Here is a 17,924-nt window from a genome sequence, read left to right as displayed (position 1 = left end):
TTTTTTAAGGATGCAATATGCTCACCACACTGCCATGTTCCTTGTTCTGGCATTCTGAAAAACAGATACCCATTTCCTGCTTTGCTGTTGGCCCACTAAATAACGCTGTCTTTTTCAAAGAGAAAAAGTCATTCCTCCATTTTGAATCTCTTTTGAGTATTTCCTCTGCCTCATTGCATTTTCCAGCACTGATATTATCAAAAAACCTCTTCTCAGCCTTTTTTTCATTGTTTATTACTGGTGTCTAATAAACTCAGTATTATATATGCTGTGAATGATCCTTTTTATCACTTTACAATCTTACCATATACATTTCTAAGAACTAAGGCTAGTACCATTATTAGGGATAACAACCTGAGAGATACGGCTTTTGCCTGTGGTTATCCATGTAGAAACCCAATCCTTCTTTTACACATGGGAATAAAGATTGTAGTTATCTGTAGCAGTGAAAACAGGATTATGTTACTTACTCTGACAATGCGTGGCAGAATTAGAGCCAGACAGTTTCTACACTCTCAATGTTTTTCCACTTCCTCCAAATGGATGGTGGAGACCAAACAGAAGTTCTGGATTAAGTTCCGCCTGGTCCCAACATAGTACACTGTGGGCTGTACTTGTTTTCCTCACTGGTAAAAGTTACATTATCTGAAATTCAATGCTTCATGCCCTGCTCTATCTTCCTTTCCAGCCATTCTTGTAGTACCAGTTGTTATTTGCACTGCAAAAGTATCTAAAAGGCTGATAAACAATAGTGCCATTGTCCTGTGCATGTGCAGAAGTTTCCACTATAAACGAGAAAACTTACAGGTTGGATGATTTCAAAGTTGACTTGTGGCCTAAGCAGAGAATGCATGCCTGTTCCTCCTCATGTTAGAAACCCGAGAAATGAAGTACCATGAAAGCAGTGGTGGCTGTTATTGCTACTGCTCTGTCTAAAGCTGCTGCTCAAGAATTGGGCAGTGACCAGCTCATAGCTATTAGTGGGTTACCAAGTAACTTACATGCTTCCTGGGGATAGGTCCTTTATTTTCACATCAGAGCTTTAGGAGACTTCAGAGTTTCCTCTGCAGTTGTATTTAGGCAAAACATACAAAACAAGTGTTGTGTGACAGCTAAAACTGCCTTGGCAACACTGAATCTCTGCTCACCTGCTAAGTGGGAGGAAGGGTCATAAGTAATGGTTTCTTTCAAAACCGATCAATGAAGGACAATGTGAAAACACTACCTTGAGTAATGTTATTCTCAGGTCTTAAGCCTTGAATGTTACAAACCCATCTGTGTATCATTAAAGGAAGCAATTTCAGTATGAGGACATCTTTGATCTCAGGGGTTTTCCCAGCATAAACAATGATGTATTTCTGTGCTACACTTCAGCTCTCTTGCTTCACCAGTACCTATCTTCAACAATCCTTCGCTTTCCTTGCTACAAATCAAAACTTCTAGAATCAGCACGTTTCAACTCCACAAACGGCTGCTTTTGGCTAAATTCGTTCCCTTCAAGCCCAACAAAGCATCTATTTGTGATTCTTATTCCCATCACACATTCAATCTGCATAATTACAACCCTGACACCACCAGGCTCTAATTGCACGGCTCACGAAAACAGAGGCGTCCTGGGCCGAGTCCAACCCGCGGCTGGGGTGTGGGGGAAGGCACCTTTGTTTAAAGACCTGCGCTGACGCAGGGCTGCCCCCGGGGCTAGCGCGGAGGTTTCCTCCAAAGTGGTCCTCATTGCCCCCTTCCCCTGTGTGGATGGAAGGGTAGCCGGGCGGCTTTGTTCCCGCCGTGTTGCGTGTGCGCTGTACCCCGGCTACCGGAGTGGGAGGAGATCCCACCCGCGTCCTACTCGCTGCTGACGAGAAGGCGCAAGAGCAACGGCGGAGGAGCGGGGGCGGGTAGCGTAGCGCTGCGCAGGGCCGGGCCGAGCCCCTAACGCGGCAAGCGGTGCTCCCCGGCCCTCCTCCCGCCTTCCCACCACCCTCGGGGGCCGGGCGCTGCCCTCCGGCGGCGCGGCGGAGCAGGTGCCGGTGGCGGCGGGCCGGCAGGATGGAGGCTGCCTTGCTGAAGCCGGCGATGATGGCGGAGGTAAAGGGGAGCGGCGTTGGCTCCGCCGTCAGCGCCGAATTGGAGGTGAAGAAGCTGCAGGAGCTGGTGCGGAAGCTTGAAAAGCAAAACGAACAGCTCCGGAGCCGCGCCGCCGCTGCCGCGGTCACGACCGGCCCGCCCAGCCCTCACCTGCTGCTGGCCCCGCCGCCGGCCACCGGTGGACTGCGCCCCGCCAGCCCCCCCTCCGTGGCGGGCGGTGGGGCCGCGCCGTGCATGCCCAGCCCGGTGCCCACCCTGCTGTGTGCCACCGCGCTGGGCCCGCCGGAGCCCCTCGCCTATTTCAAACCCTCGACCGGCCTGCCCGCGGCTGGCGGCGCGGGGCAGGAAGCTGCCGGTGGCAGCAGCCCGGGGACGGTGGCGGCCACGGTGCTGGACGAGGTTGCGGTGCTGGAGTTAGAGGACGGCTGCTGCGGACAGGACGAGGATACATGGTACATGCGGCTCGGCCCGTCCCTGCCCCGCCCCAGCTATGTCCCCCGCCCCAGCTATGTCCCCCGGACCCGGGCATCTGTAGTCCCCCGGTCCTCGGTCGGGCTGGCGGCATACGCCACCTCCCGCAGCGCGCACCCTGCTGGTGCTCTTCAGGCTGTGCTTAGCATTAGCCCCAAAATCCACTTGATCTCATTCTGCTTAAACTTCAATCTGCCTGTTTTTGTGTTTTTCTTTTTTCTTCCCCCCCCGCCCCCTCACCCTAAAATGTGTCATCACTGCGGTTGGTCCTACGGACGGATGGGGTTCAAGGCGGAGGTGGGGGGGAGGGGGGCTTTGCCCCGCCCTCCCGGCTCGCCTAAGGGGTCGCGCCGTCGGCGGGTCGTTTCTGATCCTTTTCCCCTTTGAGGAAGGTTGTCTTTCTTCAATTTCAGGTGTCAGACAAGTTTTAGCCTCCTGTTTACATAAGGAATTAAAAATAACGGAATTGTGTCGGGGAAAGCCTTTATCTGAGCTGCGCTGCTTCCCCATCCTAAAATCTCTGCTCAATTGTCTTTCATTTTAAGGAATTTCGGAGGCCTTTTGTTTTCTAGGCATTGATCTAAATGGTTGGTTGTGTATCTTGAGCGCCAATGTAGCTCCAAAGGACTCGTCTGAGTACTGGTAAATTGAAGTAAAAGCAGAAATGAATTGCGAATGAATGTAGCGGAAAATAAAATCGACCTAGAGGAATGATAACTCTCACTTAGCTAGAGGGGGAATAACAGACTAGAGATATAAATAAGTAAGCTTGGTGCCTCAAAACTTGTCTCAGCAATATGGACAAACACTGTAGACATGCTGCTAGAATACAGTAGAAATCATTGGCTACATAACCATGTTAAATCTAATTGATGCCCAATTGTTCTAATGTGTCATCAACAAAATACAGATAGTCTGTATTTAAATAACTGTTTTAAATATCTGTCAAATCTTCAGTGTAGCTTTTTATGCAGTCAGTTTTTAAAGTGAGCTGAAGTTTACCTCAGCTGTGAATAAAATACAGTATAATGCAGCTGAGATGCATTTAAACATTCCTGGGTTTGGCTAAACAGAAAGGATTTAAAACAAAAATAATCTAAATATTTCTTGAATGCTGGTTGTGTGTACTTCATGGTGCACATTAATACCATGCTGCAGTTTGGGAAAATTTGCCTTTGGGAATCATCAACAAATTGTATGGACATTTTTGTCACTGTTTCTTCATTATGTGTACCATTAGTCTGTGCAAGGCTGTTTTGGGGTTGTCAGTCCGTGCTTGAATCAAATTTTACAGTAGCCCTAACTCCTAGCATTCCTTCACATGATGGAATATCAGATTTTAATTTTTTCTTAATTTCACCCTGTTAAACAAAATATTTTCCCTGTTTACATTTTTGGGATGGTAGAAAGTTGTCATTAATTTAGGCGGCTTGGTAAACTTTCCCTTTTTGATTTGCCCCCTGGAAACGATCCTAAACATTTTGGGGGTGGGAAGGTGGGGGAAGAATTTACCATTGTGTCACACACTTACCTGTCCAGAGGAAGACTTTAGTGACAGGGACTTGTTAACAAATTGATTCCAGAAAGAGTGAGTTGTTTTAACTGTCGAAGGTTTGAGTTCAAGGCTGAATCTCTGTCATTTTCCGTGAAAGGTCAGCTCTGTAATGCCAACTGCTTGGGGCTTTTTTGGAATGTCAGTCTTTAAAGCAGACTACAGTTGGGAAAGCCAAAGACCTATGTGAATCCCAGTTGCTGATTGGTAATTTTATGCCTTAAATACCTTTTGGTTTTTGTTTTGTTGTTGTTGTTTGTTTGACTGCAGTTACAAAAAACCTTGCCAAAATAGCATCATTACAGGCAGGTCCAACTTCTTTTTACTGTTCAGCTTTTTATACAAACCTCTGATCATCAGTCAGATGTGTGGCCTTTGAAGCACTTCTACAAGTTCACAGGAAAGTGGAAAGCTGCTTTTTTTTTTTTGAATTTTCATTCTTCACAGTATCATTTTTTTAAATGCAGGAAGTTGAGGGAAATGAGTCCTCTCCTCAGAGAAATTCAATAGTTGATCTCTGCTGGGATTACCAAGAAAGATAGAAATCACAGTAAGGGTATTTATTCCTTCTGAGGTGCATAGAGAGGTCTGATGGACTTCAAAGGGAAAAAAAACCCAGCAACAAAACACAACAAAACGCAACAAACAAACAAACAAAAAAACCAACATTGAGCAGACATGGGAGAACAGTTGCCCTTGGGGGAGTTGGCTGGCTGTTAAGCTGAAACCCCGAAGGTGAAAGGCTGCTGCCTCTTAGTGGTCCCCTGAGGAGCTCAGTTTTGGTTTTTTGGGGTTTTGGTTGTTGTTGTTTTGGTGTGTGTTTTTCTCCCCTGGTCTTTTGTTTTGCCTGTGTGCAGGCCACATTCCTCTGCAGCCGGTGTTTTCGCTGGTGCCTGAAAATCTGCCTCTGACTGACTGTCTGCAGCCCCATCGATCAGACATGGTCAGGTCAAAGAGCCACGAGCCGTCTCCAGCAGCCAAGAATAGCTGCCTTCCTGGGAGATTTGTGCTCTCCCAGGTGAACCGGTGTCTGCCTCTGTTCACTAATCTTCAAGGGCAACAGCAGCAACATGGATCCCAGCTTCAAGAATTTCCCTGTGAAATCTGCTTTGATACCTGGCTTCCTAATGTGCTCGATTGTCTAATTAGTTGCTTACTCTTGTTTGAGAATAACACCTATCCACTAGCTTTTTTTTGCCCTTTCTCTTTTTGCTCAAATTGAGTATCTGAATTGGATTTTCAGTGTTTTGAATCTTTAAAAATCTGACTTGTGCAACATCTGGTTCATTTGGGAGAACATACTGTGTATGAAAATTCAATTATTATAATCAGCACTTTGACAAGTTGATTAAATTGTTAGCGATCAACGAGTGAAATAAGTAACATTCAAACTGTGATTTAAATGTAAAATCAAATACTGCAGTCATTGACTCTCCAGTAAAGATAAATATGAAAGGGGAAACTTGTAACACCTTTGGGTGTGTGTACAGCACATGATTTGGGCAGTGATGAAATAGCAACACTGGTAATGATGAGTTGGAAGATTTATATGGGAAATATCCTTTAACTTTGTTTTGATGTAGCAGACCTGTAAGGTTCATGTTTTGCCACCTAGTTTTCTGTGGAGAGAACACAGCTAATGTAAACTCTTCTACTTGGGAGTATCTTTTGTTACCATGTTGCAGAGCTTTGCACTGGTACAGGAAAGTGAGAATACAAAAGTAAACAGTTAAGCATTGCACATCTCACTGATGCTTGTGTGTATTTTGGTTAAGGTTATACGTCCTGCCTACCAAGATTCTCACTCCTCCAGAGAAATCACTGAGTCCTCTGCAGTGGTGCAGGCGTGTTCTGGATCATCCAAGTCCTGAAATAGAGGCTGCAAAACGGTCCCTGTGCTTTAGATTGGAACAAGGTAATCTTAGTCTTTCAGTTTCTTTCCTAGCAAGTTGGCATTTCACTCATGTTTGGTGTTTTTCACAATTTAGCAAGCTTTGCTGATGGCAGATACGCATTTTTTTTCCCTGTGTATGCAAATCTCTCTCTACTATGCAAGTCCTAACAATGTAAATTTGTATTTTATTTGCTGGGCATGTTTTTTTTTCCTAAAGTGTTTTCCTTCTTTGTTTTCCTTGTCTCCATGTCGTTAAAACTTGGCAATTCACTTCAATTTCTTAAAGAAGTGGACCTCTTGGAAAGAAAGAGTTGATGCTGACTTTATTATTAGTAAGAGATTTGAAGATTAATGCTCTAGTGATTAGTACAGATTTGAAAAATAGTGCTTTTGGATTTTTGTAAAGCCCAAATTATCATGGTGCTGCTTATTTTTTAAGGTGTATTTGTCCACATCTCATGTAGAACTGGGACTGCTAAATACAGGACAGCCCAAGAAGAGCTGTAACTTGACTGTTAGCACTGCTTTGTGGGGCTCGTGGTAGTGTCAAGTACTGGGATCAGTCTGATGGTTATTTGCTGATGGGTATATGCTGATGAACTTCTCGAGCTATATCTGGGTCTGCTGAATTTTCTAAATAAATTATCAGCCAGCATTATTTTAAGTTTTTTCCATCTAGGGTCCCTTTAAGATTGCAATAAGTGGTGTTGAAGGAAGGGATAAAGGTGGGATATTATCTTAAGGTTTATAACTCGCTAGGAAAGAAGCAGCAAATGAACGTTACAGGAAAGTGATGGGAGAAGGAAATAAAGCTAATGACAATATGAGGTTGTATAAGCTAGCTACAGTCATCATTAAGAGAGGCTGAGCACGTTCCTGTGTGCTTTGGAGGATATACATACCTGTGGGTGAGTTTTACCCATTGAACCAGATCAGTCTCTGAAGGCATCTGTTTCTTTGTGTTGGCTATAAAAGATCCTACACTGATTATTGTCCTAGCAATATTTAATTGAAATAATATGCCTGAAGTTATCTAGCTTTAGGGTTGAATTTTGCTTGTGATTTGAGCACCTGAGTTCAGGCATCTGTAGTGTGAGCTGAATGTCCATACATGGCAGTCAATGGGAGTTTTGTTCATAGAGTTTGGAAAATACAGGGGGAGCTGTAGGTGTTTGCCTTAGGATGAAGTCAGTAGCTGTCTTGACTCCACTGGTGGTAATGGGCGCTTGGCATTCAACTCCTGTATGGTCATCTCAGTGTACATCTATGTGGTATATGGTGTCTCAGTCTGGAGCTAAATCAGTGTAGAAGCTCCTTCTAGATTGTCCCACCCAGCCATTTAGTGCTGTTTGAGGTAGCCTCAGTTACTCTGACCTCCAGCTTCCAGTCAGGATGAGTACAGACCTTCCATAGGTCCTATGCTTTAGCATGCTGTTCCTTTGATGATAATTTTGGTCTCTCAGATTGACCCAATGCATCTGGCTATGGGCAACTGAGTCAAGACAAGAATTTGTATGTGGAAACAAGCCAGAAGAGCATGCAGCTTACTTATCCCCTAGAAGGTAGTGTTTAAATTTATTAGGTAATAAAGGGACTAGAAGGGCAAATCTGTTGTTTGAAATTTAAATCACTCTGTGGTTATTAGTCTAATCTGTGCAGCAAAGTCAGAGCGACTGATGTACATCACGTAAGGTCATGGTCATAATGAGTGCTTGTGGTGGTGGGTTCAGAGATGCTTAGCCTGAATAGGAGGAGGCTCAGGGGAGACATTGCTCTCTACAACTACCTGAAGGGAGGTTGTAGACAGGCAGAGGTTGGTCTCTTCTCCCAGGCAACCAGCACCAGAACAAGAGGACACAGTCTCAAGCTGTGCCAGGGGAGGTTTAGGCTGGAGGTTAGGAAGAAATTCTTCATAGAGGGAGTGATTGCCTATTGCAGTGGGCTGCCTGGGTAGGTGGTGGAGTCACCATCATTGGAGGTGTTCAGGAGGAGACTTGATGGGGTGCTTGGTTGCATGGTTTAGTTGATTAGGTGGTGTTGGATGATAGGTTGGATGTGATGATCTTGAAGGTCTCTTCCAACCTGGTTTATTCTATTCTATTTCCTGGGCTCTGTGAAAGGTTTCTGAGAAATTATATGCCAGGTATGAAACCCATTATGGGAGCAGTAGGCTCAAGAAGTGCATGGACTTGTATTTCTACTGCAGCAATTCTATGCTAAAATTATTTTAATTATTCAATTAGACTTGATTAACTCTTACATTTCTAAATACTTTCTTTTTATCACCTCTACCTTTAGAAGTAGCACAAAGTGAGCAAATGTCTTATTTCATAACCTATCTTTGTAAAAGTAGGTTTCACATTGTTTATTTGTTCTTTAGTTTTGAACCCAGGTGTGAGATTGTAAGTATCTAGTAATTCTGGTTTGAAGTACACCATTTTCTGTCATGTGACTTTCCTGGGGTTTTATGTTGCAGTGTGCTCTAGTAATTAGTGTATAAATACACGTTGTTCTTTCTGGTACTGAAGTTTCAAGCTTTCTACTTCTAAGTTGAAGGATGGGTTTTTTCCTTTTAGCTGGATGCCTTGAGAGAGCATTTTAGAGGGATTTTTGAAATACCTTTATGCCTTGTAAAAGTATAGATGTTCTGTAGTTGTTTCATAGATGTTGGGTTTGCCTCATGCAATGCTTTCAGGAGCAGATGTAAGCAGGCGAGGATGTTTATTACGTTATACAGCAAAGTTATATTGTCTATCAGAAGGCACATGTGTCACATCTCAATTGGTCATTTTCTACTGGCATATGTGTAATTAAGGCATATAATAGGTCAAAATAACAAAACAATATTTTAACATGTCCAACCAAATTCTGCCAAGCTTCTCTCCTTCAGTTACAAGGTGTTTATATCACCCTCAGAGTCAAAGACAAAACATAGCCCTCTCTAATTCGAGCAAAGGCAAATCTTCATAGCCTTCCAAAGCTATCTGAAAACAGCCCTCTTCCCACATCGCCTTTTTTGCTTGGCACTGAGTCAGCAGTAACAGTGATGTACTTGAATTAGTAAATGTGGAGTCAAAACCTGTTTATAATGCACCATTCTGTGATTTCTGAGGGGCTCAGAGGTTTGAATTTGCTTACTAGTTTTGTCCAAAAATTAGCACAGTTTAGATTGCCCATAGCTCTTTGGAGATGACAGTGTGTGTAGTAATAAGAAGCCATAAAAATTGATTTTTGTTTGCAAAGTCAGCATATCTGACAAAGCACACACAGAAAGATCTGTGAGCCAAAAGAAGTAAAAATTGGCTATTTTTCTGAGTTTTAAGTTCTCATGATTTTTAAATCTATACTCTTTTGTTCCTTCTTGTGTAATTTTTCCGTACTACAGTATATCCTGATTTCCATAAAGGTATTCATTTGTTGTCTAAAATATCCCAGCTCATAACAAGGCTGAAGGTCTTGTGAAAGAATTCTGCCAAAGCTGCCCAAGTTGATGAAATAACACAGTGACTACTTGGACTTTCAGACTGGACACTCACTTGGCTGATGCTAGTTAACTTTTCATGTTGTTGTGCTCACCGGCCTCTGTGGTTTTTGATGAAAATGCCTGGTTTAAGCATGTCAGGTTGGAAGTAAGATTCCATCTTGGCATAAGTCTTTAGGGGTATGCACAATGGTGGTGTCCAGCATTTGGTTCTGCTGTGAAAGATTTTGAGAACTTGAACGATTTTCTTGCATTTTCTCCAATCTACCACTAAACTGCTAAAGTTTTGGGTTTTTCATTTTGTGATGGGCTAGGCTTATTACAAGCCCTGTTTCTGTGTATTGAGTATGCTAGCTTTAAGAAAGATGAAGGTTAAATGTAGCCTCTTATGCTGAGATCTTTGCTCAGCCTTACTGTGTTTTCTGTGAGTAGTTCTAATATTGAGGTTGTGTTTGTGGTTATTTTATTTTTCCCTCGGTGGCCTGACCTGGATTACTTCTTTAGTTTTGCTCTTCTTCAGTCATCTTTTGTTTGAAACCCTTGTGGTTTGTTTTGTTTACAGCAGTTCTCTATCTACTGTAGTGTCAGTTCCCTCTCCATTCTGTTATTAGTATTGCTGTCTGGTTTATTTCTTTAATTGAAATCAACAGAACTGTACCACATCCTTAACAGTGCAGTGGAGCTGCTTCTGTATTTTCTTGGTAATACTTGGAAATGTTGGGACATGTCAGCAGCAAGCCCAGTGAGCAGAGAGATGTGATGTGTAAACATCCTAGCAGGTGGAGATGGGTATAACTCCTTTGAAATCGATGAGATGGTGCTGATTGACACCCTGGCTAAGATACCTTGTATAGCTTCAGTTCTGTAAAGTGCTGTGGAGCAGGCGGGTGGATGAACTGAGGAGAGGAGTTAAGAGGCTTAGCAAGGAGTCAGTCTGTAGGAGCTCAGCTTTTATGCAGGGCTTCAAAGCATATCATCCAATTCAGCCTTCCAGACAGAAAGCTCCTCTTTCTTGGAGAATATGAAGTATTGGCTAGATTCAGAGTTTGGCTTAGATGAATTCTTACTTGAGGTGTTTAAAAAGAGTAGGCAACAGAAGTCTGTAGCTTTTGCAATCGGCTGCAGTAATTTATAGTCTTCAGCCTAAACTCTGCTTTGTTTTGTAAAAAGTCACATGCTTCAGAATGAATGCTGCTATGTCACCTGTGGATGATAAGGTATGATATGAAATAGATAAATTGTGGTTTATGTTGAATTGCTTATCATTTCACAAAACCCAAGAATTCCATCAGTGAAATTTTAGACTTGATTTTGCTGGCTTCCAGTGTCATGTGATAATTAAGTTTGATGCCCAAACATATACCCAGAAGAACCACCAGAGGAGAGAAAAAACCCCTCTCAAACCAAGCCAAGCAATTAAATTTGACAGTTACATATATATATGTGTGTGTGTGTGTTCAAAAACCCAACCAATAATAATACAGCTTGTATGGCTATTTGACCTGGTTGTGCAGCTTGTTACTTACATCTGAGAAGTTCTGGTCCATTATCCTAATCCTCTTCCATTTCCCAGTGGTTCATAGTGCATTCATGTTTTTTTGGAGTCCAAGATATAAAATACTTTTTGCCAATTGTTAAGATCTGTTGTCTTGGGGAACTTTTAGTCTGTTAACAGCAGAATCAAACTGAAAAGACTGTAAGTGGTTGAAAGCTTTTATTTTGTATGCTGGATGCAGGGCTGTACCCAGTGCTGGGTGGGATTCTTTTTATTATTTTAAAATAGATTTAAGTTTAAATGCTGTCCACTGGTGTGTCAGAGATGTGTGCTAACACTCGGGACTGGATTAATAAGATTTAATACATCTTTCTCATCTTTCTCTTTCATATGTAATGGAAAATACAGTTTGATGGAAAGCATTTTTGGGGTAGCAAATGATAATGTGCTGAAGGTTGCAGATGATTGGATTGTATTTCAATCATTACATTTGTAAAGTTCTGAAATGAATGGAAATAGTGGCACAGCCACTTTGATTCCTTTTTGTAGTATGCTTCTGATAATAAAAGTTGATGAGCAACTAACAGCATCTGATCTCCTCTGGGGAATGTATGTGCTGTTGTATGCATAGCAGGATTCTGCTGCAGCAAAAGCCTAGTGCTTGGAGCACACATACATGCAGAGGAGTTACTTCCTATTAGGTTTCCTTTATTTGAAGTAACCTGTTCTAACAGCTCTGTAATCTCAAGTAGTTCTTAGAGGTCTTTCAGCTGCTGGTATCACTGAATTTTCTAACACCATTGCTGCTGCTGCTTTGTATATTTGGACAAAACACAGTTTTGATACAAGCCTGTACTTGCATTTGCGGCAGAATATTTCTTTCTGCCACTGGAACATTTCTACTCTGCAAGTACACTTCAAGGTAGAAGTGTTGGTTGAAATCCCTCATGGCAACAAATGGGTGGATCACAGGGTGTTAGGGCTTGGAAGAGACCTCCAAAGATCATCGAGTCCAACCCCGCTGACAGAGCAGGACCATAGAATTAGATGCTTCCCTTGATTCATTTCACAGATGTGCCTATTTAATATAGTTCTTAATTATGACTTGTACTTTTTGATAAATTGTAATGTATACTATTCAAGAATATAGTACCATATTTGAGGACTGATTGTCCTACAGCTTGAAATTAAAAATGTCCTTAGAACTGATTTCTGGTTGTCGTTAGCATTCAGCATCTATAAAGGGTGGTAGAGAGGTGGTGTTGGCTCTTACCTCAGTTGAGAAGATACCCACTCTGTTTAGAGTATAGCTGTTCTAATAATCCATGATAGCTACTGAGCTGGAATTTTCAACTTGTGGTGAGTGTGAGAAGTTATGTCACATTTTATGTGAGGATTTCAGTAGGCTTATTTAAAGTGAGAGCAATTTGTGCTAGAAATACAGGCTCAAAAACTATAACACAGCATATGTCTAAAAGCAATTACACTAAAAATGCAAGCACAACTGTTTCTGTTTCTAAAGTACACAACTACTTCCCTGGATAGAAATTAAACAAAACCCTAGGTTTTATTAATGGACATGGGGAGACCTAAAAGCTTGTCTTCTGAAGAGAGGTTTTTTTGGTGGGCTATTCTGGAAGCTCTCATTTGGTTTTTGCTCCTGATAGTCATTGTTTGCTACTTTCCAAATCGTTGTAGCTTTTATCTTTCCATTCTGACTTCCTCTCACTGCCTGTTTTTGATGTTTTCAGAAGAGAGCTGGGAATAGCATTTCAGAATGTAGATGAGCCTCCCTCATGTGGTCTACAGAGGTAGCACTACTTTACTAAAATGTTACCAATTTTCAGACAGCACTTGGGTTACTGTCTTCAAAGTGCTGTGTCTTTTGGGAAACTTTTGTTCAGATTTATTCCATGACCCCTAAGTATCTTTTCAGACTTTTTTCTTTCAGGATATAGCCCACAGTCTTGTAAGTATGCCTGACAGTCCTTACCAGCTGACCTCACATTTTAATATAATAGAAAGAAGTAGATTATCTGCACTTGCTTTACCAAGTGCTCCACATCCAGCCTATCTGTTTGTATCTTCTGAAAATCAAGCATTTACAGCAGTAATTTACATTTAACTATGGATCATGCAAAAGTTCTTCTAATACTGTAAAACTTTTTGACTCTACCTGGTAATGAGATGTAGTCAGTGGTTGGGGCACTGTCTCTGGAGGTGTTTTAATACCAGGCTGGATGAGGCTCTGGCCAGCCTGATCTACTGTGGGGTGTCCCTGCCCGTGGCAGGGGCGTTGGAGCTATCACAGTATAACTAAGGTTGGAAGAGACCCCAAGGATCATCGAGTCCAACCTGTCTCCACAGACCTCACGACTAGACCATGGCACCAAGTGCTACGTCCAGTCTCCTCTTGAACACCTCCAGTGATGGTGACTCCACCACCTCCCTGGGCAGCCCATTCCAATGACGAATGACTTGCTCAGTGAAGAACTTTCTCCTCACTTTGAGCCTAAACTTCCCTTGGCACAGCTTGAGACTGTGTCCCCTTGTTCTGGTTGCCTGGGAGAAGAGACCAATCCCTTCCTGGCTACAAACACCTTTCAGGTAGTTGTAGAGGGCAATAAGGTCTCCCCTGAGTCTCCTCTTCTCCAGGCTAAACAATCCCAGCTTCCTCAGCCTCTCCTCACAGGGCTTGTGCTCAAGGCCTCTCCCCAGCCTTGTTGCCCTTCTCTGGACACGTTCAAGTGTCTCAATGTCCTTCTTAAACTGAGGGGACCAGAACTGGACACAGGACTCAAGGTGTGGCCTAACCAGTGCAGAGTACAGGGGCACAATGACCTCCCTGCTCCTGCTGGCCACACTATTCCTAATGCAGGCCAGGATGCTGTTGGCCCTCTTGGCCACCTGGGCACACTGCTGGCTCATGTTTAGGCGGCTGTCAATCAGTACCCCCAGGTCCCTCTCTGTTTGGGAGCTCTCCAGCCACTCTGGCCACAGCAACCCCATGCAGAGCTACAGGCTGGGGTCAAAGTGCAGCACCCGGCACTTGGACTTGTTAAATGCCAACCTGTTGGCCTCTGCCCATCTGTCCAGTCAGTCGAGGTCACTCTGCAGAGCCTTTCTACCCTCTAACTGATCAACATCTGCTCCTAGATGGTCCTTGTGGTCCCTTCCGACCCTGACTGATAGTATGATACTTGTGAAGTCTGGGCATTCATAGATTTGCTTTATCTTTTCTGTGTTGCAAAACCAGGGATAAGTTAGTATGAGTGATAGAGACAGGGGTTTATAAAAATCAAATTCCTAAGTCTTTTAATAAATATTCTTTCATGAGCATTCCCTAAAATATGATTTTTTTGGTAATTTTACTTTCAGATGGGATATAATTATAAAGTTTTTAATTACAGAAAATGCCCCCCCTTTTTTTTTTTTGTAGAGTATTCACTTTTGGGAGCTGTACTTGAGCCATTCTTAGTCTTTGAATGTGTCTTGATCACACACAGTAATTGAATACTTAATTAAAAGCTTCACTCTTCTGAGAAGGCTGAGATAGTCCTGCAGGAAGACTTAATGTACTTTTCTAAAAATTGCATCCTTCAGAAAAAAAGCAGCAGCACAAACATAGGTAATTGTTTGGAAAACACTTGCAGCAGTTCAGTGATTACATTTTTAGTAATGTTAAAGAATCATAAAAGAGAAGGGCAACGAGGCTGGTGAGAGGCCTCGAGCACAAGCCCTCTGAGGAGAGGCTGAGGGAGCTGGGATTGTTTAGCCTGGAGAAGAGAAGGCTCGGGGGAGACCTTATTGCTGCCTACAGCTACCTGAAGGGTGGTTGTAGCCAAGAGGGGGTTGGTCTCTTCTTGCAGGCAACCAGCATCAGAACAAGAGGACACAGTCTCAAGCTGTGCCAGGGGAGGTTTAGGCTTGAGATGAGGAGAAAGTTCTTCACCAAAAGAGTTGTTCGCCATTGGAATGTGCTGCCCAGGGAGGTGGTGGAGTCACCATCCCTGGAGGTGTTCAAGAGGGGATTGGATGTGGCACTTGGTGCCATGGCTTAGTCATGAGGTCTGTGGTGACAGGTTGGACTTCATGATCTTTGAGGTCTCTTCCAGCCTTGGTGATTCTGTGAAAATTAAGTCATGAAATAGACCTCATGTTCTTGATTTTTTTTTTTGATTGCAGTATTTGGCTGTGAGATGATGTGGAAAACTGATATAGGGCAACAATTGATTTTAAAGTGACATTAAGCTAACAGCTTAGATTTTATTTTGTCATTTCTATTTATTTATTGAATTGTTTTACTGCAATTAAAATGCCTTGTAAACCAAAACACAGGACATGAATTGGGACCACCACTACCACTTCTGCAATGTAAAGTTGCATCTGACTGGTAGCACTTTGTAATTTTTTTAAAAATTTATTTTAGAATTCTTAGGTGCTTGATGTATTTGTGATTTCTGGCTGCAGGCAATTTTTTTCTTCATAGAATCAGTCAGGGTTGGAAGGGACCACAAAGATCATCTAGTTCCAAGCCCCCTGCCATGGGCAGGGACACCCCACATTAGATCAGGCTGGCCAGAGCCTCATCCAGCCTGGGCTCAAACACCTTCAGGGAGGGGGCCTCAACCATCTCCCTGGACAACCCATTGCAGGGCTTCACCACTCTCATGGTGAAGAACTTCCTCCTCACATCCAGCCTGACTCTCCCCACCTCCAGCTTCATTCCATTCCCCCTAGTCCTATCGCTACCTGATATCCTGAGAAGTCCCTTCCCAGCCTTCTTGTAGGCCCCCTTCAGATACACAAAATGTCTTAAGTCTGTTGTGTGCAGGAAAGGATTTTGTGGCCTGTAGTGTGCGGGTGATAGCAACATCATCATCTGTTGTGATGTTAACTGCAAAGACTGGGCTTAGCATCCTAACTCCTTGAGGTTCTTATTTCCTAAAGGTTTGCCATGTCCCTTGAGTAGCTTTATGAAGCACTAGCAGGCCTGCTTTATGTTCTTGTTTTCCTCCTTCCCAATCTGTACAAAATGCAGGGGTGAGAGTGATTTGTAGGCCAGCATGAAACAGGGCAGGGTGGAATGATAGAGGGAATCATTGCTTCAGCCTGTTCCTCTGTGGCATCACCAGTTTTCTTTTTTGTCATTTCTGCCTCATATTGCAGTTGTATAGCCAACAATAAGAATGTCTCATGGTTGTGTTTTAATGTCTTTGAAACACTGGCTGTGAAATACTTCACTGTGATCACAAATGTACCTTTACAAATAAATAGAATAAGAATTTTGGTATGTAAGTAAGCAGATATGTTCTTGCTTTGTTGGACTTAGTCCCAAAGAGATTTTGGGGTGGGGTGTGTTGGTGTATGTGGGTGCTGATGGGTCTGAAATAATTACTTAGAAGAAACAAAATGTTTTTTGTGGAGAAGCTTGAGGAAACATCTTAAACTTTGTTGCACAAGCCCATTTCTGTTTACTGTGGTCATGACAGATTGCCTTTTGTACTGGAAAGTAAGATGTGGGCAGAAGGATGTTGCAGCAGTATAATAATTGTACTGATGGTGCTTCTGCAAGTTGTGTGCTTTGACTCGTGCCTCTTGTGCCATTCTCATGCTTTCTGTGTTGTGCTGTGTCCTTGCTTGATAATGTCATACTCCTCTCTTCCTCTGTCATGTTATACTTATGCCACTTGTTTGTGGGGAGCAAGTATTGTCTTTTTGTTAAATACTTGTACAATTCTTGCTGCAGTGTGGGTACCTCCTGAGAGATACTTACAAAGTGAAGTTTACTTAAGGAGTCTCTCTCAATGTCTGAAATCACCCCAGAGGAGCTGAAATTTAGGAATGTGCTCTGAGTTAGTGCCAATTTTTCTCTGGAGAGTCTGAAGAGATTAGTATGCTTAGGCTAAAAAATGTCTTTGCAGAAGCTCTAACTTCTGTGACAGTAATTATAATGGTAATGGTATCTATAGCAAACATTTCATTTTACTCATTTTCCTAGAACTAATTATTTGGTTAGTACTGCTTAACATTTGACTCTAGGTTGGTGTTGAACCATAATGCTACTTTACTATATAAACCTCTCTCAGAACTTTTGTTAATCCTAAACTCTCATGATTTTCCCCCTCCTGTTTGGTGTTCTAGAAGCATAAAGTAACTATTTTACAGTATCTTTTATTTTTGAAGGGGTTTGTATCTTTTCTCTGCTTTGGGTAATAATACTTTCACATAAGCACTTAACTGTGACACCTGCTATATTTATCTAGAGGCCACAGGGGTCCTGGAGGGTAAGTGCTGCTTTTGACCTCGATTTGAGCCTAGCTTTTATCTTTTCCAGTCTGAGTCAATATAGGCAGCAGATGTACTTGTGCAGAGAAAAAGGAGTGTGGTGTCTTATAACAGGGTGTCAGAGCCAGTAGCCCTAGACAATGGAGCTCTCTTGCAAAACCCTCCTGCCAGAGTCTGAAGTTCACCTAGTATGAAATTGTTAGCCTGTGCTTTTAGGAGAGACTGGATGTTAGGAAGAAATTCTTCATAGAGAGAGTGATTGCCCATTGGAATGGGCTGCCCAGGAGGTGGTGGAGTTGCCGTCATTGGAGGTGTTTAGGACGAGACTGGATGGGGTGCTTGGTGCCATAGTTTAGTTGATTTGATGATGTTGGATGATGGGTTGGACACGATCTTGAAGGTCTCTTCCAACCTGGTCTATTCTTATTCTATTCTAGTCTATTCTTAATTGTCTTTCTATGAGTTTTACAGAATGGATCCCTTACCCTTTGTGTTTACCTCCCTTGCAGATGGTAATATACAAAAAAAATACTAATTATGTATGCTACTAGAAATCTGGGATTTTGTAGGAAATGTAATTAGCTCTGTTTTTCCTCCAGCCACCTGTTCTCCTCAGCAGAAAATTACATTTTTGCTTTGAATTGTTGCTAACATATCT

At 42.7% G+C, this 17,924-nt stretch overlaps 1 protein-coding gene across 4 annotated transcripts in view; it reads left to right on the top strand.

Annotated features, from left to right (window-relative positions):
* The first annotated feature begins 1,791 nt into the window (after positions 1-1,791).
* The window catches only part of SLAIN1 (SLAIN motif family member 1), a 53,583-nt gene continuing 37,450 nt past the window's right edge, over positions 1,792-17,924 (top strand). For all 4 annotated transcript variants that reach the window (XM_054163045.1, XM_054163046.1, XM_054163044.1 and 1 more), the window contains exons 1-2: positions 1,792-2,537; positions 5,884-6,023. In XM_054163045.1, the coding sequence (XP_054019020.1) occupies positions 2,047-2,537; positions 5,884-6,023 (631 nt within the window). In that variant the 5' untranslated portion in view covers positions 1,792-2,046. The remainder of the gene's footprint in view (positions 2,538-5,883; positions 6,024-17,924) is intronic.

Source organism: Dryobates pubescens, chromosome 7 (genome assembly GCF_014839835.1).
Source record: "Dryobates pubescens isolate bDryPub1 chromosome 7, bDryPub1.pri, whole genome shotgun sequence".
Taxonomy (NCBI): Eukaryota; Metazoa; Chordata; class Aves; order Piciformes; family Picidae; genus Dryobates; species Dryobates pubescens.
Note: the sequence above shows the minus strand (reverse complement) of the source record. Positions and strands in the feature narration are given on the sequence as shown.